The 26,828-nt window shown below is 41.2% G+C and overlaps 3 protein-coding genes across 10 annotated transcripts in view; 1 reads left to right on the top strand and 2 right to left on the bottom strand.

The window, feature by feature from the left end:
• kif14 (kinesin family member 14) overlaps window positions 1-2,769 on the bottom strand; it is a 17,534-nt gene extending 14,765 nt beyond the window's left edge. Inside the window, exons 1-6 of the mRNA XM_034882320.1 lie at window positions 1,730-2,769; window positions 1,084-1,338; window positions 809-896; window positions 625-723; window positions 327-379; window positions 187-217 (exon numbers count right to left, since the gene is read on the bottom strand). Of these exons, the coding sequence (XP_034738211.1) occupies window positions 187-217; window positions 327-379; window positions 625-723; window positions 809-896; window positions 1,084-1,338; window positions 1,730-2,769 (1,566 nt within the window). The remainder of the gene's footprint in view (window positions 1-186; window positions 218-326; window positions 380-624; window positions 724-808; window positions 897-1,083; window positions 1,339-1,729) is intronic.
• An 845-nt stretch (window positions 2,770-3,614) lies between these two features.
• ddx59 (DEAD (Asp-Glu-Ala-Asp) box polypeptide 59) lies at window positions 3,615-10,459 on the bottom strand. 2 transcript variants are annotated; one of them, XM_034881042.1, is made up of 8 exons: window positions 10,223-10,459; window positions 8,359-9,209; window positions 7,706-7,888; window positions 7,506-7,595; window positions 7,011-7,262; window positions 4,852-5,004; window positions 4,159-4,287; window positions 3,615-3,998 (listed from the first exon to the last, which is right to left on the bottom strand). In XM_034881042.1, the coding sequence occupies exons 2-8, from the start codon at window positions 9,190-9,192 to the stop codon at window positions 3,738-3,740; spliced, it is 1,902 nt and encodes a 633-aa protein (XP_034736933.1). In that variant the 5' UTR covers window positions 9,193-9,209; window positions 10,223-10,459; the 3' UTR covers window positions 3,615-3,737. The 2 variants fall into 2 exon arrangements, with proteins under 2 accessions (XP_034736933.1, XP_034736931.1); XM_034881040.1 differs by lacking the exon at window positions 10,223-10,459 and adding an exon at window positions 9,657-9,772.
• Window positions 10,460-10,683: 224 nt separating this feature from the next.
• Window positions 10,684-26,828, top strand: part of camsap2a (calmodulin regulated spectrin-associated protein family, member 2a) — a 44,701-nt gene continuing 28,556 nt past the window's right edge. For all 7 annotated transcript variants that reach the window (XM_034881039.1, XM_034881038.1, XM_034881035.1 and 4 more), the window contains exons 1-2: window positions 10,684-10,936; window positions 15,179-15,438. In XM_034881039.1, coding sequence (XP_034736930.1) covers window positions 10,798-10,936; window positions 15,179-15,438 — 399 coding nt within the window. In that variant the 5' untranslated portion in view covers window positions 10,684-10,797. The remainder of the gene's footprint in view (window positions 10,937-15,178; window positions 15,439-26,828) is intronic.

Raw genomic sequence — 26,828 nt, 5'->3', positions numbered from 1 at the left:
CCCCCCCCATGTTGTTCCTGCACTGCACTTCCAAGGCATTAAGAGTCAAATGTTGATGTCTGTATTTAACTGTGGCCTAGTCTACCGGACAGTGCACTTTGATTAGCTTTTTCACTTAAAGCAGTTTTTAAGAGAATCAGCTAAAGGCCAAGGATCTAAAAGAAGAAAATAGTCGTTTCAACCTACCTGAATGTCACTGTAAGAGTTCACAATATTCCTGTGGAAAAATAACAAAGTAAGCAATTCTGAAAATCCCAACATTCAAGACTGTTCTTTTGGCTTTTATTGAAGAGGAATATGGCAAACAAAATGAAAAGGTTTCTTACGCAGTGAGTTCCGCAACATAGGGACCATGAACAGGATGTTCCCTCACCCTAAGCTGGAAACATAAATCAGCAGGGCTTTATCTTGATTGTCCATTTTTAAGTTATTCATTCATACCAATGACCATACAAAGTTGCACGCATAATGCATAAAGAATTATGGGCAACAGTGCGTCTAAACATAGTTCCATGCTATTGTGATATAGAATCAAAAAGGAAACTACAAGAACTTTCCCCACTCCAACAGGCAAAGTAGCTGGTTTATCTGAAATGTAGCCGCCAATAGTTGCAAACCACTTACGGGCATCCTCCTTTGGTTTGGCTCATCTCTGGTCACCAGCAAGTCATGGATCTTCTCATTGTACACTTCAAAATAGCTCATCTCTACATGACAGTTGACCTGAAACACAACAACCCATCGGTCAGTTATTCTACCAGAAAAAAAACAGGGATACATTAAATAATTTAAAGATATGTATTTTTACCTCTTCATTTTCCATGGATGCCAATCGAGAAAAAAGCTCCTGACAAAATCGCGGGATTACCCCTTCCTCCTCTCCAAAGCCCATCATCCTAGACAACAAGGATTTCAAAGTCTAATTGACGGTTGACTGATTACAATTAAAAAAAAAAAACATATCCCAATGTACACACTTTACACAGTGTGTTTTTTTTAAGAGCAAAGAAATCAAGAGAGCACATGGGACAAGTTTCAGTGATGTAAGGTTGACTGTATAAAACTGAAACCCAAAATCCTTACGTGTACGACTTCCCAGAGCCTGTTTGGCCGTAAGCAAACAGGCAGGTGTTGAATCCTTCGAAGGCCCTCAGCAGCAGAGGTTGTGCCAGTGTCTCGTACACCGTCTGCTGGCTGGCAAAGGTGGGGTCGCCCTCATCCACCGAGCAGAAGGAGAAGTCATAGTTGAAGGAGTGGCGCTGTTTAGTGTCCGGATGCTGGACAGCAGTCTCCTGACCATTCATGAAGATGACCTGCAACGCGTTCTCTGCCTTCTCCCTATAACACAGAGCAGAACAGGAATTATTCCAAAAAGCAAATCCTCACAACTTAGAAGCTGGAACTGGAAAATTGTTTTCAGCTCAACTCGGGTGAACATACTTGTTTTCCAGTTCATGTCAATAATGCTCTTAAAAAACAATACACTGCTATACTCCATTAATGTGTTTCATTTGTCAACGCCCTTAGCTTTTGAGATAATCAAAAGGCATTGTCTATGTATGCCCAGAATACACTTTATTTTTTCCACTACCTGCATCCACATGAAAGAATGGTTCAAATCATTATGATTTGGCAGAAAGCTTAGTAACCTTTGGAGACCCAGACTGACGGACACAATCTACCCAAGCACACCTCACCTGTCAATTTAGACGAATGCTGCTGTACAAACCTGGCATTGAAAGGGCGTACACGGACTGCAACAGTCACAGCACTGTTTTCCATCTTAATTGAATCGTGCTGCCTCAGAGCCTCGCTGGGACGGGACAGGAGCTGCTCGGTCGGGGCTTGAACAGGAGCAGGGATGGATGTCCTGGCCTGGGTCACGTCGACCTTGTGACCTGAGGAGGAAGTCTTTCTCACCTGCAACGCGGCGTTTGCCTTGTGCACACCTGTGTACGCCTTGTTGACCCGAGCACCTGGTACAGGTTTCGGGTCTTCCGCTTGCTGTGCTCGGGATTTGGGCCTTTCTAGACTTGCAGATTTGACTGCCACCGGTTTAGGAGCGTCTTTCCCTGCCAGTCTCTCGAACACGTCTCTCTTGGCGGCGATTTTTTCAAATGGGGTCTTTTTGGTGGGGGTTTGGGCCTGGTCCTCTAGCTGCCTAGTTGTGGAAATAAAAGAGGGCGTTCTGCTCTGCGCCAGTCTTCCATGTGTTTCCACAGGAACAGCGGTGTCTTCTCCTTTGCTCTTACATGCAGTGTCTCTTAAACTCATAGCTCGGAATAAACCGGCTGCTCTACCGTTTGGTTCACTGAGGATTTTCGGCGTTGGCTGCATGCCAGGGCCGCTGACTTTACGCTGCCCGTGTGTGCTTTTATCCATTGACGGAGTCCTGGTCCTGCGCTGCAGGGTCAGTCTCTTCTCCGGAGCTGGTGTGGTATTCTGGCTGCTTTCCACCATCGTTTTCTCCACCTTTTCAGACCCAGTCTTCCTCCTTGACCTCCTCTGCAGAGTGAGTCGGCTACGGTAAGGGGTCTGCTGCCCGCTGCCGCTTTTTGACAGCGCAGGGATGACATAGGTCCTGTTTCGGCTTTTATCAGAAGACCTGCTGATTTCACACGTAGAGTCTCCGGATGTTATGCCTACCGATGTGTCCGTCGCTTTTCTCTCTGCCAGGCGCTCCCTGCCCGGTGTCCTGGATGATGACGTTGACATTAGATGGTCATAATAAGTCGTATGCTTCCTCGCTTGTACACTAAATAACGACATGGCAGTCGACAAAAAAATGAGCTCACCGGTTAACGTTAGCTAAAGTTAGCTAACGGCAACTTCACAACTCTAGCCAACCCCACAATAGACGGCATGAAAAATATGGAAGACGGACGCTAGAAAAGCTCAATGTGTTAGTTAAACGGGAAAATAAATTCATTAGATTAAAAACCAAGTAGTGTTCAGGCAACAGAGCTCCCTGTTTGTTATTGTCCCCTCGCTTCCGTCTTCGCCCGCTTCAATTTCAAATCGTCTCCGCCAATGACAGCTGATTGGCTGAATCTTTGGAACTCCCTACGTCACATCACGGACACGACATGTGGGTACCCGAGACTGACGCTGGGTGGCAGCATAATCAAGATTATAATAGCCAGTTGAGCGGTTGTGTCCAAGTGGAAAATTGTGCTACTCATGTTTTTCTCTCTAAAATTAGCACTCTGCCGTTATAGAAGTGACGTACTCTCCATAGTTTAAACAAAAACATCTCAAACTACATGCATAGAAAGAGATAGATCAAATAGCTCCAAAAAAGGATATTTTGTCTAGAATGAATTTTTCTACCAAATGAGTCTCGGGAACATAGAAATAAGATTGAACACAGAACCCATTCTGAGGTAGGATGGCTTGCTCAAAGGCACTTTTCCAGTCTTAACATTGGGCTTTGCCCCAGTTGAAAATGTATTTAAAAAATCTACTGTCAAAAAACAAACACATTTACTGCAGTATTATTTTACTGGACCTAAGTTTTCAATAAAGACAGCGGTGGCGGTAAAGACTGTCCCTCAGGCCTGGGTGGAAATCAGAGGATTAGAGAGGATAATAACCATACTGGAAAAAAAGTTTAAACATTACACAAACCATTTATTCAGAATAAGTCAAATTATTTTTTTCAATAAACAATATACACAATAAACATTAACCAGATAAATATTCAGCACTAATGCAGGAATGATTGGGAGAACAACAGACTATTTCTTGCGCCGGTCGTGTTTCCTGATGATGTCTATGAGGTTGTTCTTAGTGACCAGCGGGTCATCAGACCCTTGCTTGGCCTTTTGTCTCTCCCGCCTCTGCTGCTCATGGAGGTGGGGTGAATTAAGGAGCTGGGGGGGCAGGATGGACCCTGTGGGTTTGACCCGCTTCACCACCTCCAGGAACAGCCGTTTGTTGTTGTTGTTGAGAAAGGTGATGGCTGTTCCTCTGTGTCCCAGCCGACCTGCCCTGCCCATCTAGACAGGAAGAAATAAGGGGATGTCGTCTTTATCAAACAGACATAACAAAAAGACACACAGGCGCACACACAGACACAAGCGCTCACACACACTCTCTCTGAAGTTGAACGTTACCACTCTTATACTTTTCTACTCTACTACTCATGGCCTTACTAACCTGATGGACGTACTCATCCATTGTGTTTGGCATGTCAAAGTTAACCACCAATCGGACGTTGACTAGGTCCAGTCCTCTGCCCAGCACACCTGTACTGATCACCAGTTCAAAGTCTCCATCCAGAAGACCCTGAGGATGAAACAGAGCAAATATTACACTGCCAGACATGTTAAGCATTGTCAAAATCCAGCACTGACCACACACGTTATAAATGACTTCATTTTCACCAATATGCAACTTGGTTTTGTGGAGCTCACAGGGTAAGTAGGATTTAAACAAATGTAATTATAAACTCTGCTGGTTCTAATGGTTGGTCAAATTTTTAAACAAATCACACCACAAATGTGTATTTTACATTTTGGTCAAGTTCTCAAAGTGTCCAAAGATGCCAAATTTACATTTAAATACAGATCCATGAAATAACTGGCCTTGAAAATCTGTCTGTCTCTATAGAAATTTAACATAGGGGTGTACTTAGTTATGTCCCCTGTATTTTAAAAAATAACTTTTTTTATTTTTTATTCCTCTTCTTAGTCAAATTTAGCATGGGTGTATTCACTTATGCTAAGCACTGTAGGTGTCTGCGGCCTCCTAGTTAAAAGTTATTCTGGAGCAACACTCTTGGACACCAGACGTGGGAGAACTGCTATTTTTCCAGTTGACACTGCATGTTCTGGCTGCCACTGGCCTCACCCGGAGGATGCGGTTGCGTTCCCACTGGCTCTTGTCAGAGTGGATTGCCACAGTCTTGAGGCCTGTCACCTTGGCGACCGCCTCGCACAGTAGATCAGCCCCCAGTTTACAGTCTACAAACGCAACCACTGGAGGCTGGTACAGCTTACTGTCCTGCAAAGCCACAAGGAAAAACATAGAGATGTCAAAACGAATGTATATATATTTTTACATTATATTTCTACATTGACATATTTCAGTTACTTGAAATACAGACTTGAACTATTATTTGCAGTATACTGACTATTTGCCTTATTAACTTTTATTTATGATTAGTTAATCAGGCTACAAGGAATGTAAATTCTAAAATTGAATGCACGTCATCTTGCTTGAGGTGGTTTTTTGAACTTTTGGACAGGTTGAAAAGTTCAAAATCCTCCAGCAGATAGCAGCCATCACTCTCCTGCCAGTATCACACACTTTTGAGGAAAAAGTACTGAAACAGGGCTTGCTGACATAACATTGACTCATTTGGCTATATTTTGGGTATGCTGCAACTAAAAAGGGTTAACCAGTGGACATGAGTTTAGGCTTGTCAACCTGTAACAGATAGGTGAAAACTTTCCGGGCCCCATTCATTTCCTGCCATTCATACCTGGACAGGGCAGGAATAGCTTTACAAAGCCTATTCTTCAAAACTAGGGTGTTTTCATCTGTCCCATTTTATAGTTATTTCCCATGCTGACTAGTAAAGTGTTTCTGCCTAGATCAGCAGTGTAAGTACAGTAAAGTGATGATGGGGCTTTGTCTCAGCTCTAGGTCTACTGCTCTTGCTCCAATTTGTGGGAACATGCTACAATTCTGACTTTAGTTTGAGTCAATGTTCATATACCATGCAGTAAGAACTGCAACTTATGGAATATTTGTTTCATGTAATATCTGAGTCATGTCTGTCCACTGCAGAAGTTTGGTGTCCCATCCAGTCCCAGTGTAATAATAATCCAATTCCACAGTACTACTGTAATATCAACCCATTTTCCTTGTTCAGAGACAGCAGCCTTATACTTTAAACTGCACTAATTTACAGCAGTTATAAATAATGTAACTTCCACGTCACCACAACCCTCTACACAGAAGAGAAGCTAGTGTAACTCACACAATGGTCTAACAACACTCCCTACTGGCTTAACAAAGCAGACCCTTCCTGTCCTGCCCTGTATAAATGGTGCAAGCCATAGCTGGGATTCCTGGAGTGGGGCCATGGCTCAGGGCCCACTTATTGCCTCCAGACGGGGGCCAATGGGGGTTGAAATATGGTGTTGTGGGGAAACTGGTCCTTGGAGCTTGAGGAATTACCACCTAGTAGATTCCAGTTAAAAAATACCAAGCGGGTACCAGTGTGTATCAAGACAGTGATACAGCCACTATGAACTAAAATTGAGATATTTACCCACTTTCTGGGTTTGTGCTTGGCAAAGCACCTTCTGGTTCTCCAGAGTACAATTACAATTTGTCTCGCACAAGAACTAAGAAAACTGCTGACCTCTTAAAGAATTAAAGAAAGCCTATGTTGACCAGATAAGCTGAGCATTTTTTTTTAGAGCCTGACAGATATATCGGCGGGCCATATCAAGCATTTCCCAATCTATCAGCATCAGCATATATAAAGGCAGAAAGACAATTAAATAATTATATATCAGAATCATTTATAATGACAAATAAATGATTCTGATAAATAAATATAAAAAACAGACTGTCAACCATGTTATGAGTGTTGGTGTTGCACAGTTTGTCCACCAGAGAGCGCTCTACAACATTCCTGTTGGCAACACTGACTTTTTTTAATTTCAATGGTGTTGTTGTACAAAGGACTTTAAGTTTTATATCTTAAGTCGTATATTGATTTATGAGAACTTATATTTGATGTTCCTCTGTTCTGTTGCGACAATGAAACAAATTATTATCATATTATTTCAGTAGTAGATGAGTAAAGAACTCATAAATAACTAGGAAAATCTGATTACATTTTGTCACGAGTTTTTGGAATTTTTTTTAATTTAAATATATACAGGCCAATATATCGGAATATCAGATCTTTGTCGGTCAGGCTCAAAAAACTTTTTCAACATACCTCTTCAAGTCACTGTTAAAAATACCCTAAACTCATGTCCGTGACCTACATTGAGGATCTCAAACAGCTTCTTCTTCTTGGAGGGTTCCTCTACCCATAGCAAGATCTGCCGCACATTGGCACAGGGCTGGTTCTTCTCTCCAATAGCAATGCGGACGGGGTCCCGAACCAGTCGGCCAGCCAGCTCCTCCGTCCCTGTTGGGATGGTGGCTGACGCCAGCAGAGTTTGGTGATCTTCTGGGACTTGCTCCAAAACCTCCAGGACCTGTTGCTGGAAGCCCATCTTCAACATAGTGTCGACCTACAGGAAACAACATAACTACACATGGTTCCAGGCCAGGAATTCTAGGATTTCTACACACGTAACAGCATGTAACCAAATACTTGTAAAACTGTTATTGTGCTGTTGAGTAAAATACTGGATTTAACGAGTACTTTTAAAATCCATTAATTTATCCTTTTAGGGACTTTTTTTTTTTCAATGCTGGAAACCTTTTGTATGCTGAACTCCGAGCAAATCTGAATTGCACTTTTTTATTGTTACCTCATCAACCACCACAACCTTCACTTTGTCCAGCTGCACTGCCTTCTGCTTCAGGATCTCAATGAGTCGCCCAGGGGTGGCTATGATAATCTAAAGGGGATTAATAGAAGAACAACATGATGCTGTGGAAACTTAAAGACTCAAAACAATGTTTTAATTAGAGGAGGAAATGACTGTGAAAACATAGACCGTAGGCCTACTTTGATGCTGCTTTTGAGGCGGTGAAGTTGTTGGGGAAGAGGCATGCCGCCCACCAGCAGTGCGGTTCTCATGTTGGGGAGGCCAATCAGCAACTCTTTGGCCTGTCTCTCTATCTGGATGGCTAGCTCCCTGGTGGGAGTCAGGATGAGAGCCACGGGGCTACTCGCACTGTGTGCTGGTTTCTAAAAAAAAAAATCAAAAAATCATACAGTATCTTAATACATTTGCAAGCTCAAAAGCTATTAGCCATGAAGCAAGTAATACCACAGAGCCAATATTTACAAAGGCCGATGCAACATTTTAGTAGATCTTTGCATAATATTGTAGCATTAGTTACAAAGCAGCTTTCAAGGTAGCTTATGCATCACTTTCAACCAACCAATGTTTTTAAAAGGTTACTTTAGAGTAACATTTTACATTTCTTCAACCTTAGGTTATGTGAAGGCCAGGTTATACTGTATGTTGTGTTACACAAGCCTTTACCTTTACAGGTTTATCAGTAAAGGACAAATTAGGGTGTAAACTGTTATTAAAAGGTGGATTTGCTTGGCATGCAGGTTGCTGGTGTTTTGCCAAAATGTATTTCCTCTAGATAATATTTCCAATAGATTAAAAAGTAGCCTTCTTTGAGCATGAATACTCATCACTGTACCTCTATAGCCCTCACTACCACTGGCAGCAGGAAGGCTACGGTCTTCCCGGAGCCGGTGTCAGCGCTGGCAATCACATCCCTGCCGCTAAGACCAACAGGGACCATTTGCATCTGGACCGGCGTCGGCGCCTCATAGCCAGCCTTTTTCAGGTTGCCACTAAGCGTGGCAGGGAATCCACAGTGTTCAAACTCAATGATGGGTCTCCTGGCATCTCTCCCCTGGGTCTCAATGCCCAGCTCCTGTTTAATCCTCTGCACCTGCTCATCGGTTAGGCCAGATATGAACCGGTCCTCCCTGTAGGAATAGCCTGTCTCCCTTTCACCCACTCCACCAATGTCAACTGCTGGCTGTTGAGGTTGAGTCCTTTCATCTCCATTTTTGTCTTTACGGTTAAACGCATCTGCCCCAGTCCCCCTCCCCATTTGGGTTAAATGTTTAGCTTTGCACTCAAGACTGCAAACATCATTGTCGGTGCTGTCACAAATGTACTCCCCATAGCGACCACACATGACACAGACAGGCTCTCCTGGCTCTGGCCATCTCTGGCTCTTTTTGAATGATTTGACAGGTTCCTCCTCCTCTTCCGTCTCACTTGAGGCAGACGTTTGTCCATCTTCTTCCACTGAGCTCTCTGTCAAGCCTGTTGACTCTCCACTTGCTTGTATTGTCTCATCCTGAGGTATGGTGTCTTCACGTGCTTCCTCCTTGTGAACAAGTGTTACTGAACTGCCTTCGTCTTTTTTCTCCTGCTGACCCACCTTGCTTTTCTTATTCACAACTTGGCCTGAGACCTGGGCCGGTCTCTTTACTTTCAGGGATCTTGGCATAAACATGTTTATGGATTGTTAAGCTGTAGACATCAGAGAAACAGATGTAAACATTAAGTTCATGTCAAGGATTTTGAGGTCATAGTCTCATTGGTATCAGCAACTTCTCAAAATTGTGGAAACTCGGGATTGGACAGCATGACGTTATTTATTTAATCAACAAAGATGAAATGTGACTTGCCTGCCTTCATTGCCATTTAGAACGCATGTTGAATTCACCTTAAATTCAAGATATCGACTAAAAGTTCAAATTTCCAGGTGCAAATGAACTAGAAACTAATCGTTCAGTATCGAAATTACAGTTTCAGAAAGACAAAAATAACACCTGGTTACGGCGGACAAGTCAAAAGCTTTCGCATTTCGATGTATTTTTGAATAACGTTTCTCGAACCACACTTGGACCGTAACGGACGCATGAATAATGTCAGGAAGTAGCTTGAACTGGATGTTTCATATAAATTACCACATACCTCTTTCCAACGCATTTTCCTCCAACAGTTCAAAACAATCACCGACGCATGGTAATGACGTAATATTGCTTTGCACTTGGGAAATGTGGTTCGTAGAACAGCGAGATTGTTTTTTGCTTTACTGTCGGTTGTATAGCATAATTTTTAACTGACATTCTTTACGTGTTCATAATTTAAGTTTTTTTGCTTTATAAAAAGCCTTCTATCCGAGGTCATGTGGGTGTGGGTGTGGCTGGAAAATTAAACTAAACTGTCTACAAGGTTATCAAATTACTGGAATAAGTGCAGTGTAGTTATATTAGTAACTTAAAACCAAGGTCGGTCTGTTAAGTTGAGAACATAATAAAAACCTTCCGTTTTGTTTTGTTTTCTGGCTAATTCCAGACACACTTTCTTCTTTTCGTGCTACATTCAATTGTTCATCGAAAAGTCAATAAATTAGACATATATAAGCTTTGCAGTATGTGATATGAGGAAACTGAATGTGTCTAAATTAGTTTGCTGTTCTGGGGAAAATATAACAGATATATGATAGAAAAATACAATAAAGAGGCAAAACAACATACCGTATCTTGCCCCCAAGCAAAAGTGTTAATATTCCCGATGGCTTTGAAGGAACCGTCCGCGCATGCGCATTTTGCAACAAAGGTGCTGGGCTTGGAGAGCCACAGTGCGGCAGCAGGAAAACCGCACCACGGCACCAATGGATAGAATAGAGGAGGGAATGCTAAACACATAGGTAATCCATACAAGAATAAATGGACATGAAAGGGATACGTCGTCTGATTCCAAAGAACCCCCACATGGAAATATTTGTGTTTCTATGCCCGCTGAAGAAGAGTTGTTTCTCTGAAATCTAAGGAAACCTTCCCAGCTTGGTCTGACGAAGCCCATTTCAACTGGTAGACGGCAGTATGGATGAGAAACGCCAAGACTAGAGACTCATTGTGTCAACGAGACGAAAAATCCGCAGCCAATCTCGCATTTAGTTTAGTCTGAAACAGCCTGTCAATACTCTGCGGAACGACAGCCCCTCTCATCATTTCACTATCGTTTCTTGTTTTTCCAAGAAATTCCAGTAGTGGGATGCTTTCGCGTTGTGTTCCTTCATAGGGTTCAAGAATACAATTGAAGGATAAATATGGGTGAAGTTCCAGACACCAGGGATGTTAAGCAGACCTTCGTTGCTCCAGCAGTAAAGTCGTTTGAGCACTATGACATCTCTCGAGCCAAAATCTGTTGTAGCCTCACATGGCTGATGGCCAAAGCATACGGGACAGGTAGGTGGAACCTCGGTAGAGTGACCTGCACTCTGCAGGAATAGTTTGGTTTGTCAAATCCTTGTTTGTCAGAACCTGATGCAGTGCATGTGAATAATGGACCCTTTTACATTTTAAATAATCCCCAACACAAGAGACAGATATATGGACTCAGTGGACTCATCATTGATTGCCAGTATTCTTTACTAGTGCCCCCACCAGGGATTTTTTCCATCAGAGTAAAACCTGTTGGGTCCACAAACAACAATGTGTTGCTCATTGTGGACCATGTTAAATGAATTGCCTTGGAAAGACGATACATATTATCCCAACAGGAAGGATAAAAAAAAAAAACAGTTTCCTGTGCTGGATCCAAGCGATCAAAATGTTAATGGTAAAGGGAGTAGCTATTCCGTGTAGGTGACATGGAGGTAAGGTGTCCCAAGTAATGTCCCCTTCAGGGAACAGCATCCAAAGGGATGCATAGCAGATATAGATAGAGAGTACAGAGAGAGAGAGAGAGGTTTATTTTAATACATTGACTGTAGGGCTTATAGCACAGAAACAATGCAGCTAATTGTGGTTCGTAACCATCATAAGACAAAAATCCACAGTGCTTTCAGAAATAATAGTTAATGCTTTTCCTCATGGAGGACCACCTTAATATTTATCTTGCCTCAATTGATATCGCTGTCTTGATTTTCATATGTGACTTGGTATTCTGTGTATTACGAGTATCATTTCAAAGGGTCAAATCTGTTTTGGAATGAAAAAAGTAGTCAGAAGTCACATTTACACAATGCAAGCAGCAGGGATTCAACTGAATTGTCTGTTATAGAGGTAATCACCATCTAACATACTTGAGTGTAAGGCTTTTTAGTCTTAAGAGGTGAAATGTGCTAAACTGGGATGTCTGTCACATGCTTATGGCTTCATTTTTCAGTAAACAAATGTACATAAAGTAGGTGGGGATCTCCCCAGTTATAATTTTTTTTTACAGGACCAGATCTTAAAACTCTCAGCAAGTACCCCACTGCACATGCCATTTGTCTTCTGTTAGGTGACAGAGCCAGAGCTTCATAAATGCAGAACAACTGAATGATTGGCATCGTGTTTCTACCGTCCGTAGCCTTGGAGCTACAGTATATTTAAAACTATAATGCATGGCACTTGGCCAAAAGTTTAAAAACAAATGCTACCCACATGTCTGAAAAACGATTGAAAGCTATTTCACTACAAACACGTTGAAGTCACTTCTATCAGTTATCACAGTCTAACCATAGCATCTATGCTAGCTGTACTAATACCTGTGTGTTTCACACTGAGGCTACTGTTGCTATCCACACACGTTGACTGAATCAAATCATTTGAAACACACAAACGTAACGGAAACTAAATGAGCAGCAGCTTGTGCTCAAATGACTGCCTGCGGACGAATGAGGCGTCGCTGCATTCTCCCACTGAAGTGGAAATGGTTTTGGTCGGAAGCTGAGTCCTGAGGCAGATCATTTTGGGAGGTGCCTCAGCAATACGCTAGTGCAGTTAATTTGCAATTCACCAAGTTTCAATTTGACACAATTGAAAGTGTGTGTTGTTGCTTAGAACGTCTTCTCTGCTTATTCATCTTTTGATATCAGTTTGGTTTGGTCTGCCCAGACTTACCTCAAAGACAGAATCACTTAATTCAAACACCACAGGTTGAGATATTTTTGAAAGGCTCGGCCCCTGTGGCGAACAACTCCTACATCTGTCATTTGGGGCCGGGTGGGAAAACCAAATTATAATATTCACAAGCTGGCTTCTTCACCGGGTTAGGTTTTTTTTTATGAATGCAAAGTGCAAGACTTTAAATAAACCTAGATTCTTCTTCTGTGCTTTGCTCTTTTCCATTCATTGTCATTTTCACCCCGTTGTTGTAGTTATTTCATCTATCTGCTTAATCTTCATATGGACATAAGCACATCAGCTCTATAATAACTAATACAGCTTTGTTTGCCTGTTGAAGCCACCAAGCACATTGTTATCACTTGCGCTACGTTGGAATAGCTCAGCAAACCCGAGATTCCTTGCAGATCCTCCAGTGAATATTCAATCAGGACTGAACAAAATGGGCCGATTCCAAAAATACAGCTCTCCAGAGAGAGAAGGAGGAAGGGAGAGAAAGAGCGGGCTCATCTCCAGATTCCTGCCTACGCTGCTCTGAATACTTCACATGCGTCTGCCTCATTACACCAAATGCAGGAGTGCATCAAGAATATGCCTTCTAGTAGATGTCTATGAAGCACATCATCTGCTGTTACAAAATACTGTCAAGCCCAAACTGATACCTGTGTTTAATGTGCGATACAACTCTGGTTCATAAGCAAAGCTCAGAGAAGATGCTCTATGACCAGGAGCTCTCCTATTGGGTAAAATGTTGAGGTGAATATGTGTATTTATCTCCATATTCTCTTAACACACAGGCTACTTAACAGATGGCCTTGCTCTCTGCATTAAACTCTGAACAGCAGTGGTTCTGCTCTGGAGTAAACAGTTGAAGACCAGAATATTGGGAATGTGAAGCAAGGTTTTACAGACTTCCATGCCTAAATAAAAGCTAAAATACTACAAATGTAAATACACATTGGAAGATACAGTAAATGGACTAGACATTTCTTTAGATAGTGTTTGATCTGAATCAGATGAAAGGATTATACATTTAGTTTTTAATCAACAATGATGGCCATGGATTTATGTAAACAGTGCTTCTAAAGCTCAATGAACTGGGCAAACATTCCTGACATTGTAGTCTTCTTCAATAAACAGGTTATTTACAGAAAAGCCTGCATGTTGAAAAATCACATGAAATAAAATGCAATTTGTAAATGATCCGAGGAATGATGCCTGACCTAAAGGGGGAGGAGTAGAGCAAAGATGAATTTCTTTGTTGGGATCAATAACATGAATACTATTGATCCAAGTACTTAACCCAGATAGCTGCAACTGTCTGCATCCCTGTCCCATAATAACACAGAGTATCTGTTTATGACCTTGTTGATAATTGTGTGTGTGTGTGCAGCAGTGTTGGCGAGTTTAATCGCTGTCACCACATGCACATTTTTCTCTGCATACACCCAGTTATCAAAATGAACGTCTATTCTGCTGCCTACACAGTGATGAGTTCTGCGTGTGTGCATGTATTTTAATGTTTTCATACAGCACCAGCATGTCATGTGAAGACAGTTAATCGTTAATTTTTTTTCTTTTTTTTCTTTAAGATCATTTTTGGGCATTTTTTGTCTTTATTTTTGACAGGACAGGAGTGAGGGGACTGACATGCAGTAAAGGGCTGCAGGTCGGAGTCAAACCCGGCCCGCTGCGTCAAGGAGTAAACCTCTATATATGGACGGCTGCTCTACAAACTGAGCTATCTGGCCGCCCACTTTATTTAATTTTTAAATCTGCTGTGGAAACAAAAGGACTTGAATTGGCTCCGATCTGACTGAAACGTTTTGTACAATTATTGCCATACAGTCTCTTTTCACAATGGTTTATGAAAGATCTTCCTAGCTCAGCAAACACTGTCAAGAAAGGGACAAAGGCAATAAAAAAAGCTATGTTTTGAAGTTATTACTATCCCCTTGCAGTGGACTTGCTTTAGGTGATGCACACACACACACACACACACACACACACACACACACACACACACACACATGCGCGCGCGCGCGCGCTCTCTCTTTGATGAGGTAGGTAGTGAGAGGAGTGTTCCCAGGGAACTGGAAGCTGCAGAGATACAGACTAGATCAATCAATTGGGTTCCTCTCCTGCAGTTGCTATAGCAACGCCGGTCTACCCATACCTGTCCACGTCAAGATATCGTCAAAGCATGGGAATGAAAAATGAAGCAGGCTTGCCAAAGATAGCAAAGATAATGCAGAGTGGAAAAAATATTAAAGGAAGCAGAACTCTGCCATCACTACATCAGCTCAAGACAGTTTAACTGATTTTTCACTTTTGCGTTCCATGCTTTATCTACAGAGCTTAAATTCCTTTGTAAAATGGGAATGGTTAAGTAGTTCTGTTTTTTCTTTTTTTTCTCCATATTTTAGAGATTGAATTATCATCCTCAGTTTACATCTCTGTGAGCTCATATTTTGCTGAAAAAATTAAAACCATGGCCCTGTGGTGGTCTTGGTTCTTAGTCCACCTTTAAATTGAGCCTACCCGGAAGTTAGTTGAATCTCTTACCCAAAATCCATCTTTCTCTCATCTTTCATACAGACAGCATCCCGGCAGACTTAAAGGACCCCTTCTACACAGACCAGTATGAGCAGGAGCACCTGAAGCCTCCTGTGGCCAGCCTCCTGCTGTCAGCAGACCTCTACTGCAGGGCCGGCCAACTCATCCTGAGGAGCGACTCTTCAAAGCCCCTGCTGGGCCACGATGCTGTCATCCAGGTGCTGGCTCAGCGTGGACTCTACGTCAGCGACCAAGAGAGACTGGTAACTGAGAGGGACCTTCGAAAGAGGCCTCTGCAAATGGTAAGCTTTTTGAATCCGTTTGAAAATGCCAGGGTGGGTGACAAGATTGTGGTTGGGATAGGCAATTATGTGTTGGTTTGTACGCAAAAACACTCAACTTCCTACTTTTTGAGCAGCAAGTTATTATGTCATAGAGTTCCTCACATCCAGGAACTCCAACTCTCTATTTTGAGAATACCTAGCAGTATAATTTGACACCAGTCCCTGATGCATATGTCATGCCTCTTTCCTCATTGCATCATTCCACCCAGCTTGTCTTTTAAACTTTAGTTCACCAGGAAAGGGGACATTCCGGAGTAGCAAGGTACAGGAAGTGGAACCGGCATTCACATTCTTTTGCTCACACGCACTCATGTACAAGTCGGTTGATTGTGTGTGTGGCTGCATCCTAACTGGGCGATACGCGCAGGTTGCGAGATGTAAATACTGGTCTGAGCAAAATTTTTCATGGGAAAATCTTAGAGCTTTTTGCAGCTTCAATGTTACATTTGTGTTTTATTTAAAAAAAAAAAAGTCAGCACAGGTGTAAGGAAAGAGCTGAATAGATGGTAACAGAAATTGAATTTAATTAGCCTTCATGAAATGGACTTCAGGCTTTGACAGTGATCAATGCTATTCTTCCAGCATCATTTGTAAAATGTTTAACCCTTTGGTCAAAAGTGGCCAACCATGGGGAAAAAATCCCTTCGGTAGCGTCAAAATTGCCGTTCTTAATGGCCAATAACAGCGGATAATGACAACAGTTCTTTAAATACACATTTAATTAAAATGATAAAGCAAAATCAATACAACCCATTAAACAAGTGCAACAAACCAACACAGCAACAAGGGATAAGCAGTAAAAATGCAGACAGAAGGGCTGTGCGTTATTCACTTCTCCAGATACAGTTTGTTCAAGCCTGCCTGGGGATTAAAAACAATTTAACAGTACGAGCTGACTTCGACCTCTAGGCATCCACTGCCCTGTGGGTATCTGTCCCCTCTCGCTGTCTTTATGGCTCATTTCATGTGTTTGTGTTGGAGCTCACTTCAGAGATGACTTTGCAGGCATCCTATTGAGTAACAATGAGGGATCCTTATTATTTGGGGGCAAAATCTCAATAGGGGGCTTTATTGCTTCAGTGGATTGCAATTGAGACACGATTAGCAAACAGTTTGCCTGCAGTCTGTTTGTAGAGTCCTGCTGGTTTTAATTTCCCTTATATGCTAATTCAAAAGTTATTTAAGTTTTTGTTGGGGTTTACATTCCAAGCACTTTGTATTGTGAAGACAACACGAGACATCGTTAGTACATGCTAAGCTCCTGTTTTGTCTTTGTGCATTACTGACTTTTAAACTCATTTTCATAATTTATTTTCTAGTCCAGAGCTGAATTAAGCGTTTACATTTACCCTCATTTACATCATATAGCATGAGACCTACAGCATCATGTTCTGATTAATACTTATGGTTTAATTATACCTGATGTTAAATGTATTTGTTAGTAGGGGTGCACGATTTACTAAATGTCACAATTCAATACAATATTGATTTTTAGGCTCAAGATTTGATTCAAAAACAATTCTTAATTTAAAAAAAAACGATTTACGGTATGTAAATGTAGTTATTTTCCCATGTAACAGTATATACGGCGATATTACAAAACCCAAAAATAAACATATTAATCGATTTTTGGAATTGTATGAATCTGATGATTTTGAATCTGTAGAGCTTGAATCACGATACAAATGTAAATACATTTTTTCTTTTAAATATTTTTAAATCAGTTTGAATGAGATGAGAAACACACAGGCCATTACACACAGATCCTGCGGTTGACCTGCTGCACACTCAAATGATGGCTCAGGTGAGGGGGAGAAGGGGGAGGGGGGGATCATCTATTATTTAGAAACTGCTTCAACATGGACCTGAGGGTCAAAAAGTTGAAGCTGTCAATGCTGATTTCTGTGGGGAGTGGAGAGGCTGCAAGGAGAGCAGGAAAAAAAACATTTCTTCTGGAAGAGGTAGAGAGGATGGTTTGACAGGCTGTCCTAAAAGGAAAAATCTCAGTTTTTTTCCTGAAGCAGACTGTGAAAGAGAGAGTGAGCACCTTCCTGCAGTTCTAACTGTAAGCTGCTCTGGATAAGAGCACCAGCAATTTTGTTAAATGCTGCTTCTTGGTATTTTAAGCTAAGTATTTTTATTTATTTTTTAACTCGGCAGCAAAAATGTATTGAATTAGCAGCTTTAGGGGATGTTTGAGGGAGCTTTAGCAGGTCAGTCAGCAGCAGAGTTAGATGCCGCTGATGTCTCGTCCCGCACATTGCATAACTAAGAACACTTTTCACTAGGTTTCCAAACTGACTTTGCATTTTAATCGTATTTTTTCTGTCGCTGCTCTCTCTTCTGTCACTACTCTGCCCACTCATCCTTCTGTGTTCAGCCATGGGCTCCCCACATGTGACGATGATGGCAGTACCTGGCCACTTAGTCGCCTACACACATTCTGTATCGCTGATGCTCTCCTCCAGCTGTAGTGTTCACAAAGAATGACGGAGAGATGTGGAGGTGGGTTGAGGATCCGAAAATACTATTCTGGCATTACGCATCACAGCCCACATGAAGCACCGTTGCAAGTATCATCGTAGCTACAATTCAGTATCAAAAGGCTTTAATTGCTAATGTAATCTTTCCAAAGTGTAAGTGCCGTGCAGCTGTGATCAGGCAGAAAACCCAATAACAAAGTTGAACTCCATAGCCAGCAGATAAAGCGTGGAGGAGAAAGAGAGACGGGGGGGGGGGGGGGGGGGGGGGGGGGGGGCAAGTCGCATACCAAGTGACCTGGTCTTAAAGAACGAGACTTCTGCAGTTTGGCTAATCTAATGAGAAGGGAGAGGTGTTTCAGTATTAGTGTTTGGTATTCAGTTTCTGGAATACGGTGGAGGCACAAGCAAACAGTTAGGTGACGCCGTCTGAGCCTTAATTCATTATTTCACGGTAATACCGTATACCTCGGTAAAATAAGGAGGAGGTTTGACGGTATCAACATTTGGATGCCACCCAACTAAAATCCACACATAAAATGTAACCCTATTGCTACAGAGACGATACACTGAGTGAGAGTGAGAGTGTTCAGGTATCTAAGAACCTAATTGCACGGTGTAGAGTGCCTCTTGCATCCCCTCAGCAAGGCACAGACTGGTTAAGTTAGAGAAACAGCATTTTATTATTTTAGTTATGTATTCAGGGTTGTTTTGATCAACAAGAACACGCTTTTGCTACAACGCTCTGTTCCACATTCATACAATCTGCTGGATAAAGAGCATCCCCACTGGGGCACTGATGGTTAATTGCCTTGCTCAAGGGTCCCTCTGCAGTGATAATGAGAAGGGGACAATCACTGTTTTTTTCCCTTCATTAGGTTCAAATTACCACTGTAAAGATGCAGGACTGTTGTTTTGGATTTCAATGGACGACGAAATGTGCCACAATGTGAAGCTTTCAAGCCTACTCTGGTTAAAGGTCCCATGGCATGACATATTTCACTTAATGAGTTTTTTTTTTTTTAACATTAATATGCATTCCCCCCAGCCTGCCTATGGTCCCCCAGTGGCTAGAAATGGCGATAGGTGTAAACCGAGCCCTGGGTATCCTGCTTTGCCTTTGAGAAAATGAAAGCTCAGATGGGCCAATCTGGAATCTTGCTCCTTATGAGGTCATAAGGGGCAAGGTTACCACCCCTTTCTCTGCTTTGCTTGCCCAGAGAATTTGGCCCACCCATGAGAGAAACATATTATGGCTTTCAAACAAGCAAAGTGGCAGTTGGTCAAGGCCACACCCTCACCCTCCTCAAGGCTGAATTTTGGGAAAGAGACTTCAGATACAGAATTAGGGGACCACTCAGACCTATATAAAAGCCTCCAAAAAGGGATTATGGAACATTGGGCCTTTTAACACTTTCCTTGGGAAAAGCCCTGCTCGTCAATCATAGCCTGGCCAGACTCTCTGTACAAATGTAATGTACGTTTGTCTGGTGGGACCAGGCTATGTTGATCATCCACAGGATAGTAACTACCTTGACTTTGTCGCGGAGAGAAATGATGTTCTTCCAAGCTGCCAAACCTTGAATGTCACAGCTTTAATATTTAATAAAGCTGTAGTAAATAGGTCATGTTGTAGGTCAGACTTTATAATGAAGTGTATAAATCAGACTCTGTTACGGCCGTATGGGGAGTGTGAACTACTGATAAGAGGCATAGCACCTTATATGGTTTCTGAATTGGTTTATACGCTACGTGGGTGATGTGTCTGTTACATTATGTCAGAAAATCTATAAAAACAGAAGAGGTTTGTAGTCTATTCTAGTATAGTACATTAGAGAATGCTTTCAAATCAAGAGAGTGCTTTCAAATGGCAAATGCATCTCTAATGAATACATTACCTAATGTGTTATGTAGTTCTTGATGACACCACACTGCTTTAGAGTGAAACTATTGGGGATTTATTTTTAGATGCATTGTAAGCCTTATGGCAAATTAATTACAGCACTATTGTAATGTGGAATCTACTCCAAAGCTTTCTACTCAGTTGTTTGCCAGTTGTCCTTAAGGCCCTGGTTGTAGTCACACAGAAAATTTCACAAGTAAGTTACTTCAACCTCCAAAACGTTCCCTTGCACAGGAGTGTCGCATTGGCTGTGCAACAAAACACAACGTGCACACAACCACACAGCAGCAGCTCCCAAAACGAACACCCTCAATATCAAAATCCCGCGTTTATTATTTGCAGGTTAATGATGTCATGACTTGTTAATATCAGATGTCCCTCTTTATAGGTATAAAGTGCAATAGATTCAGATGTTTGTAAGACGATGTAAATGTAAAAGCCAGTTTTAACTACCAACAAGAATTTAAATTTCCTCCCCAAAAATGTGTTTCATATTCTTTAGATTATGTACTACTAACACATTATCATATGATACAGTTATTTAGCTTTTATGCATAAATCAAAAATAGAATGCATTGTGCTAAATGTAGCAGCAGTAGCAGTCTATATTCATCAGACATTTCTAATATTGTGTTTTGTATTTAAAAATGTGAAAAGTCACTACATATACATTTTAATATATAAAGTTTATCACATTGACATTTAACATTCTACATTGATAAAAAAAAAAAAGTCTGTCGGTTCAGTTTTACTGTGTGACAGATTGATTCATCCACTCACGTATTGCATGGATTAATAGAAGTGAATACACTCCCTCCTTTCCGCTTCCTCAATCACAACCCCTATTGGGCAGGAGCGCCGTTTCCATGGTTACACTCCAGTCGGCTGTGTGTGTGTGTGTGTGTGTGTGTGTGTAGGTGGGTGCAAGAGTGGGGGTGCTTATGCTTGCATATGTCCTATGCGCAGTCTGTGCTTGCATGTGCAGCTCTGTACTGTGAGAACACTGCTCCACTCTGAGTCGGAGAATACTGAAATGCTGGATTCATACGAGCAGGCAGATGGTATTTCTAAGACACTGCTGCCCCCCCCCCCCCCCCCCCCCCCCGCACACACACACACACACACACACACACACACACACACACACACACACAAACATAAACAATGTAATACAGTAGAGAAAGCTAACCTAACTGTCAGGCAGAAAAAATACTGCTCAACATCAAACTAGCTTCCTCTGTCCCTTATTCTCTGATCTTACGAACAAAGACGAGCCGAAGCAGCAAGGTGGAAGGGAAGCCCATCCAAGTACTTTCTGTCCTCTGCTTGGGAGAAGTCACAGCCAGCATGTTATGCTCAATGCCAGCGGCGACTTCCAGGCAGCACAGTATGGATGGGTAGGCAGCAAGCACATTATGTGATGTCATATTATGTGCTAAGCTTCTTTCTGACTGTGTTTGAGGCTGGTGTATATTTTTGTGCTTTTAATTTAATATCCAGATTGTGAACTTAGGAGCACATTTGTCCACAGGCCTTTTAAACCGTGCAGAGAGGAAACTGTACTTAAGCTTATGTTTGATGTGAGCTGATACAACACAGTGAGCAGTAGCCAGTAACTCAGTACCTATATGGTTTGTCCCAGGTGAGGTGCCAGACAAAGAATAATACAAAGAAATCTATTATTATTGAAATATTATTGTTATTACTATTGATCAACATCTTCGCTCTCTTTTGGAGCCAGGCCTCAGAGGGGAGATCGCAGGTTAGTGCCTGATGGCTCAGCCTGAAGAAGTAACCTGACAGACCACAGACAGATTTATACCCTTACTGCATGTTGAGAAAAAACATCCTGTAGTAACTACAAATAAAAGCAGTTAACAAAACCTACAAGTTCTCAGTTCAGTGTTTGAAATGAGTAAGGTTATGTACATAGATTATACACACTAAAAGATTTCCTTACTTGGAAACATGTAAAAAAAATTAGTATTTTTACAGTGAGAATTGTTTTTTTGAATGTGCAGATGTTCCACTTCTGGGATTGCTCCATTGCCGACAGAAATTTCATTTATTTACCACGGTTTTTCTTTGCATTGGCATTCTAAACTTTGGTGGATTTATGACAACTACGGTAAAAAGTTCCTCATATCTCTGCAGGGTTAATCGAAAAAGCTCAAATTTTAGTTTACTGCTGCACGACCAAAACAACCCTTAAATGTACACGTTACACCAAAACAAGTTCCTTCCCAAGGCTATTTTGCAGTGGCGCCGTTGCTCCGTACGGTGCTTAGCGCTGTCAAAGACGATTGTGATTGGTTTAAAGAAATGCTGATAAACCAGAGTATATTTTTCTCCCATCCCGGAACGCTGTGTGGACTAGCCAGACCCTCTTTTTCAGCGCTGTGGAGGAAGGCTCTGGCAATGCGAGACTAGAGTTAAATGATATATCCTGATCTGGTAAATTGGCACAGTAAGCTTATTACACTAATAGAGAAAATCTGTGTAATTTTCTCTTCAGAATGTGGAGCAGGGGATTTCTTGAGAGAAATCATTCACACTCTACATTGCTTAAAATATTCACCTGGTTCTCCTTATTATCACTGACATTACAAATGAAAGCATTGGTGAGGCTATAATAGCACCTAATCCGTAATGAATTCATGCTGCTACAGATGTCGCCCTGTGCAAAACCTTATGCAGGAATCTCATTTTTGTAGATTCAATTAAACAAGTGTTAGTATTAGTATAGTATTAGTTAATCAATTGTAGTGTGTCTGTGTGTGTGTGTGTGTTTTGTTTTCACTTTTGAATAATTTAAACAAATTAACTTCCATCAGAGAAGCAGATCGTAAAGAAGAAGCCTCGACTGTTGCATACAAATGTCCATAGAAACACACAAACACAACAATAAAGATCACAATTCTCTATTTCCACATAGACGTTTAGCACAATGTGCTGCCAGAAGACAAACTCATGATAAAAGCAGCAAACCAGCAGATAATGCTCTGCTTTGTTGAAGACCTAGTTTTAGGGTACTTGCAATGAGATATATTGTGAAATAAAGACTATGAAAAGAGGAGACCGTGTGTGAGAAGACATAACTTTTAGGAAAATGGGGAATTGTCCATATAGGACCAGATGTAGCTGAAATCAAATGTCCTTCTGTGTTCACACATATCTGCATTCTCACAGGGATTTAGTCTGAACACCAGGTACATGCCAGCCATGTGTATGTAAAATGAGAGGCATTTTCCCTTTTAAATTAAATCAAACCCTCTTTTATCACTTTGCACACATGAAACACTTTCAACGCAGAGGGCACTTTCAAACTTGATGGAAGGATTTGGAGTGCAGGCGTATCTCCAGGCTGGTAGTTGTGAACGTGTCCCTTGATAGTGTTCTAAGGTTAGCTGTGAGGTTTCCAGATAATTGTTAGTTTGGGTTACGAGCAAATGGAGGGGGGAAGGTATTATGCTTAAAAGCTCCACTCCCACAAGTGATGCCAGACCTCACAATTGGTATTTTGTAAATCCAAAGTGTGCAATTGTGTGCGTGAGCATTTTTTTATTTCTGCTCACGATTGGGCTTGCTCTGTGGGTCATGCCATGTCTTCATTCAAAAAGAAAAGACTTCTGAGGAAAAGAGGAAAGTTTTATACTTCCAAAGTATGGTTGATCATTTTGGATAACATTGTCCAACTTCCAAATGCAGTTATGTGTCATTCAAACCGTATGGAAGTAATGCATAATTGCCTGTAAGACTGGAAACTGTGTTTACTGGGAGGAGTCATGTTTTAACTTTAATTAAATGGTTATGTTCAATTCAGTTTGACTTTCACCTGTCTGGGTTTTTCCATCAATTTAGTTGAGATTTAAATGTAGGGATTTTCTGCTAGCTGGCTAAGGCACACGTCACCTTGTATTAAATACCTTCTTGTGATCATCTGAATTTTTCTTTTTATGTTGCTATTAAACTCCTTCCATCTGACAATCAGTAAGGATAAAATGAACTTTGAAGTGATCAGCACTTGCACTTTGTTGTAAGCTATCATTTCTTTCTTTTTTACTAAAGCAAAGACAATATATTCATACGGAAAAGTGGTGCTGCTTTTTCCTTTAAGTTTTTACTTTACTTTAAGTACTTGTGGTGACCTTCGAAAAAGACAAGAGAGAGGTACAGCTGAGAGCTTTTCCATGTCCAGCTGTGTTGCCGTGAAGTTACCTGAAGCTTACGGCCTCTGGGCCTGGACATGAGAGCTGGAATAAAATAAGCAGACTGCATTTCAATATTTCAGCACCCCTAAGCTACAGTAATTTAGAGTGTGTGTGTGTGTGTGTGTGTGTGTGTGTGTGTCCTCCAGGAGACTACAAGGCAGAAGTTTGACGGTTTTGTTAATTTTACGGTCATTTTCTGCTCACACTCTTTTGGACTATCATAAATAATCATTGAAGCCTTGGACTCCAGTAAAAACAGGCACAGACTGATCATTAGCCGTGGCCCATTGGAGCCCCTTAAAAGCTTTTTATGTAAGTTGTGGTAAAGACATTATTGTAGTCATTGCCTCAGTTCAGATCATGTTGCAGTGGAACAAAGTCAATGTAATGGTTTCACAGAAACATTTTTCAGAGATGCTGTATGGTAATGGTGAGGTACGGAAGTATTGTGTGTCTTCTGTCACCTGGTTCAGGCAGTTTAAAAGCAGTTTAAAGCTCTCATAAAATAGATTTTAGTTTAAGTACAACAGACACACAACAATGAGGTGAAATACATCACACAATAGTGTTGGATTTTTTTGTGTGCAATGTTTAAGTCAGGCTCCTTTGGTGGATTTTCATCCTTCCTCTTTCACCAAGAAGCCGTATTAAGGATGAACAATGTTTGCTTCTCTCCCTGGGTGAGGAAGCAGCAATGTAGCTATACAATAAAAACAGGATATTGACCATGAAGGAGCATCTTCTTACCACATTAAACTGTGGTACTGTGGAACTGTGGGATTGGCACTTTCAAGTTTAAACAACTTATTCAAACAGTAATTGCTAACATCTCTGACTTTTCAGTGCTCAAAGAAGGTGCTTTTGTCACATTATAAAGTTGCATGATCCCAGTGTCAAAAAACACCCGGATCCTGGAATAAGCATGTGGTCTTACACTAGCGTCTTCCTCCCACACGCTCAACATGAGCAGAGACTGTAGGTCTGTGTAAACAAAGTAAACAAGATTAGTTCTTATTGTTGTCATTTTATCTCATCAGACCGCAGCAGATCCAAATCAATATCATATTGCTCCACAGAAGGGAGGGGTCAGGAGGTCAGAAGTCCTTTGAGGAACGATGGCCTTTTCAAAATTGGTCTTGCCTGGAGTTGATCATTAGTTGTAGAAATACAGGGCATGTTTGTAACTACACTACAAACTGATAACTGTGTGTGTGTGTGTGTGTGTGTGTGTGTGTGTGTGTGTGTGTGTGTGTGTGTGTGTGTGTGTGTGTGTGTGTGTGTGTGTGTGTGTGTGTGTGTGTGTGTGTGTGTGTCTGTGTGTCTGCGTCTGTGCGTGCATGCACACACATTTTGTAGTCTGTCTCTTTTACAATGTTTAGACAGGCTAAATGAAGGCCAATAGGAAACATCGTTGCAGTGTATTATTAAATGGGATTGGTTTGCCGCTTGGTTGCCGGATCAAAGATAGGGGAAATGAAGCATTAAGGTAATGCAATGTCAAACAGCAAATTCATTTTTGAACTAAAAATGCACTTAAAGTAGATAACTTGAAAGCGGATTTGACTTTATCATGGTATATTTTGGGGGAATGAAAATATCTTGGTTTTTTCAGCTGTCATCACAAAAATGGCATACATTAAAAGGAAATATACATAAAGGAATAATATGCAAAAGGCACAGGTTTTAACATTAATAGTCCATGATAATATACACTGCTTTATTATTGGCATAGTTAGTGACAGATTGAGCGAACAAGAGCTCTTCGACATCACTTTAATACATTGTATCTTTTCTCTGACTCTAGTGCACTGCATCATTGTGGCTATTCAAGGGGCTGCTTTAACTTTACGGCCAATTAATCGGGTTAGCTCATGTAAATCATGCAGCTAAACTATAAATATTAAGAGTTTTGTTTCCTGGGTAATGTGTGGGGGTGAAGGCACTATAGAGGGAGCTAAAGGTATGAGCCAAGAACTAAAACAAACATAGTACACCATATCATCATCATGCAGTAAAGACGATGTTGTAATTCCACATTCAGCTTCTATTTCCACTCACATTGCAAATGAAAGTGATTGGTTATTTGTCAGTACAGTGTCTTGCTTAAAATATGATATGTATGTCAACATGCATGAGTATTACAGTTGTTAGAAATGTTTTCTGACTATGGTTATTTGAAAACCTCTTTGAATCTGTTTTGATCTAGCGAATTCATGTTTTTTTGCTAATTATAAATACGTGTTGCTGCTTTGATCTTGCCTTTCATCACATCTGTATCATGATGCAACATAACTAGTTAGCATGGGCTAATTAGGCATCAGTCTTCAAAAATAAACGTATAAACTAAAAAAAGCCACGGAGCAGGTCTAACTATGACTGTAGAAAACAGACTGAGGTCATAGGGAAGTTACGTTTTTGGACTCTCAACATCGTTTACATGTTGAGTTCCAGATGCTAACATCAGAGCGGAGGTTTTGTCTCCCCAAAGGTAGCACTAATACATACAGATTGTCCTCTGTTCCATCTGTTTGTATTTTTTAAACAGACTATAACTCTGGATGTCATGCCATTGCGTCTCCTTTATCATGATTCATGGTTCGTGGGTATTGTGCTGCTACGCATAACAACATACATTATATACAGTGGGTACGGAAAGTATTCAGACCCCTTTAAATCTTTCACTCTTTGTTTCATTGCAGCCATTTTCCAAAAATCAAAAAAGTTCATTTTATTTCTCAGTAATGTACACTCAGC

Source organism: Etheostoma cragini, chromosome 9 (genome assembly GCF_013103735.1).
Source record: "Etheostoma cragini isolate CJK2018 chromosome 9, CSU_Ecrag_1.0, whole genome shotgun sequence".
NCBI lineage: Eukaryota > Metazoa > Chordata > Actinopteri > Perciformes > Percidae > Etheostoma > Etheostoma cragini.
The sequence above is the reverse complement of the archived record's forward strand: the minus strand, read 5'-3'. Positions and strand labels throughout refer to the sequence as shown.

Bases quoted from the DNA above. Each gene is read 5' to 3' on its own strand.
- ddx59 (XM_034881042.1), bottom strand. From the start codon at position 9,192: ATGTTTATGCCAAGATCCCTGAAAGTAAAGAGACCGGCCCAGGTCTCA. The intron at 7,889-8,358 runs GTACAGTGATGA...TTTTTTTTTTAG, and splicing joins TGGTAGTGAGGGCTATAGAG to AAACCAGCACACAGTGCGAG. The intron at 5,005-7,010 runs GTAGGTCACGGA...GTGGCTTTGCAG, and splicing joins AGCTGTTTGAGATCCTCAAT to GACAGTAAGCTGTACCAGCC.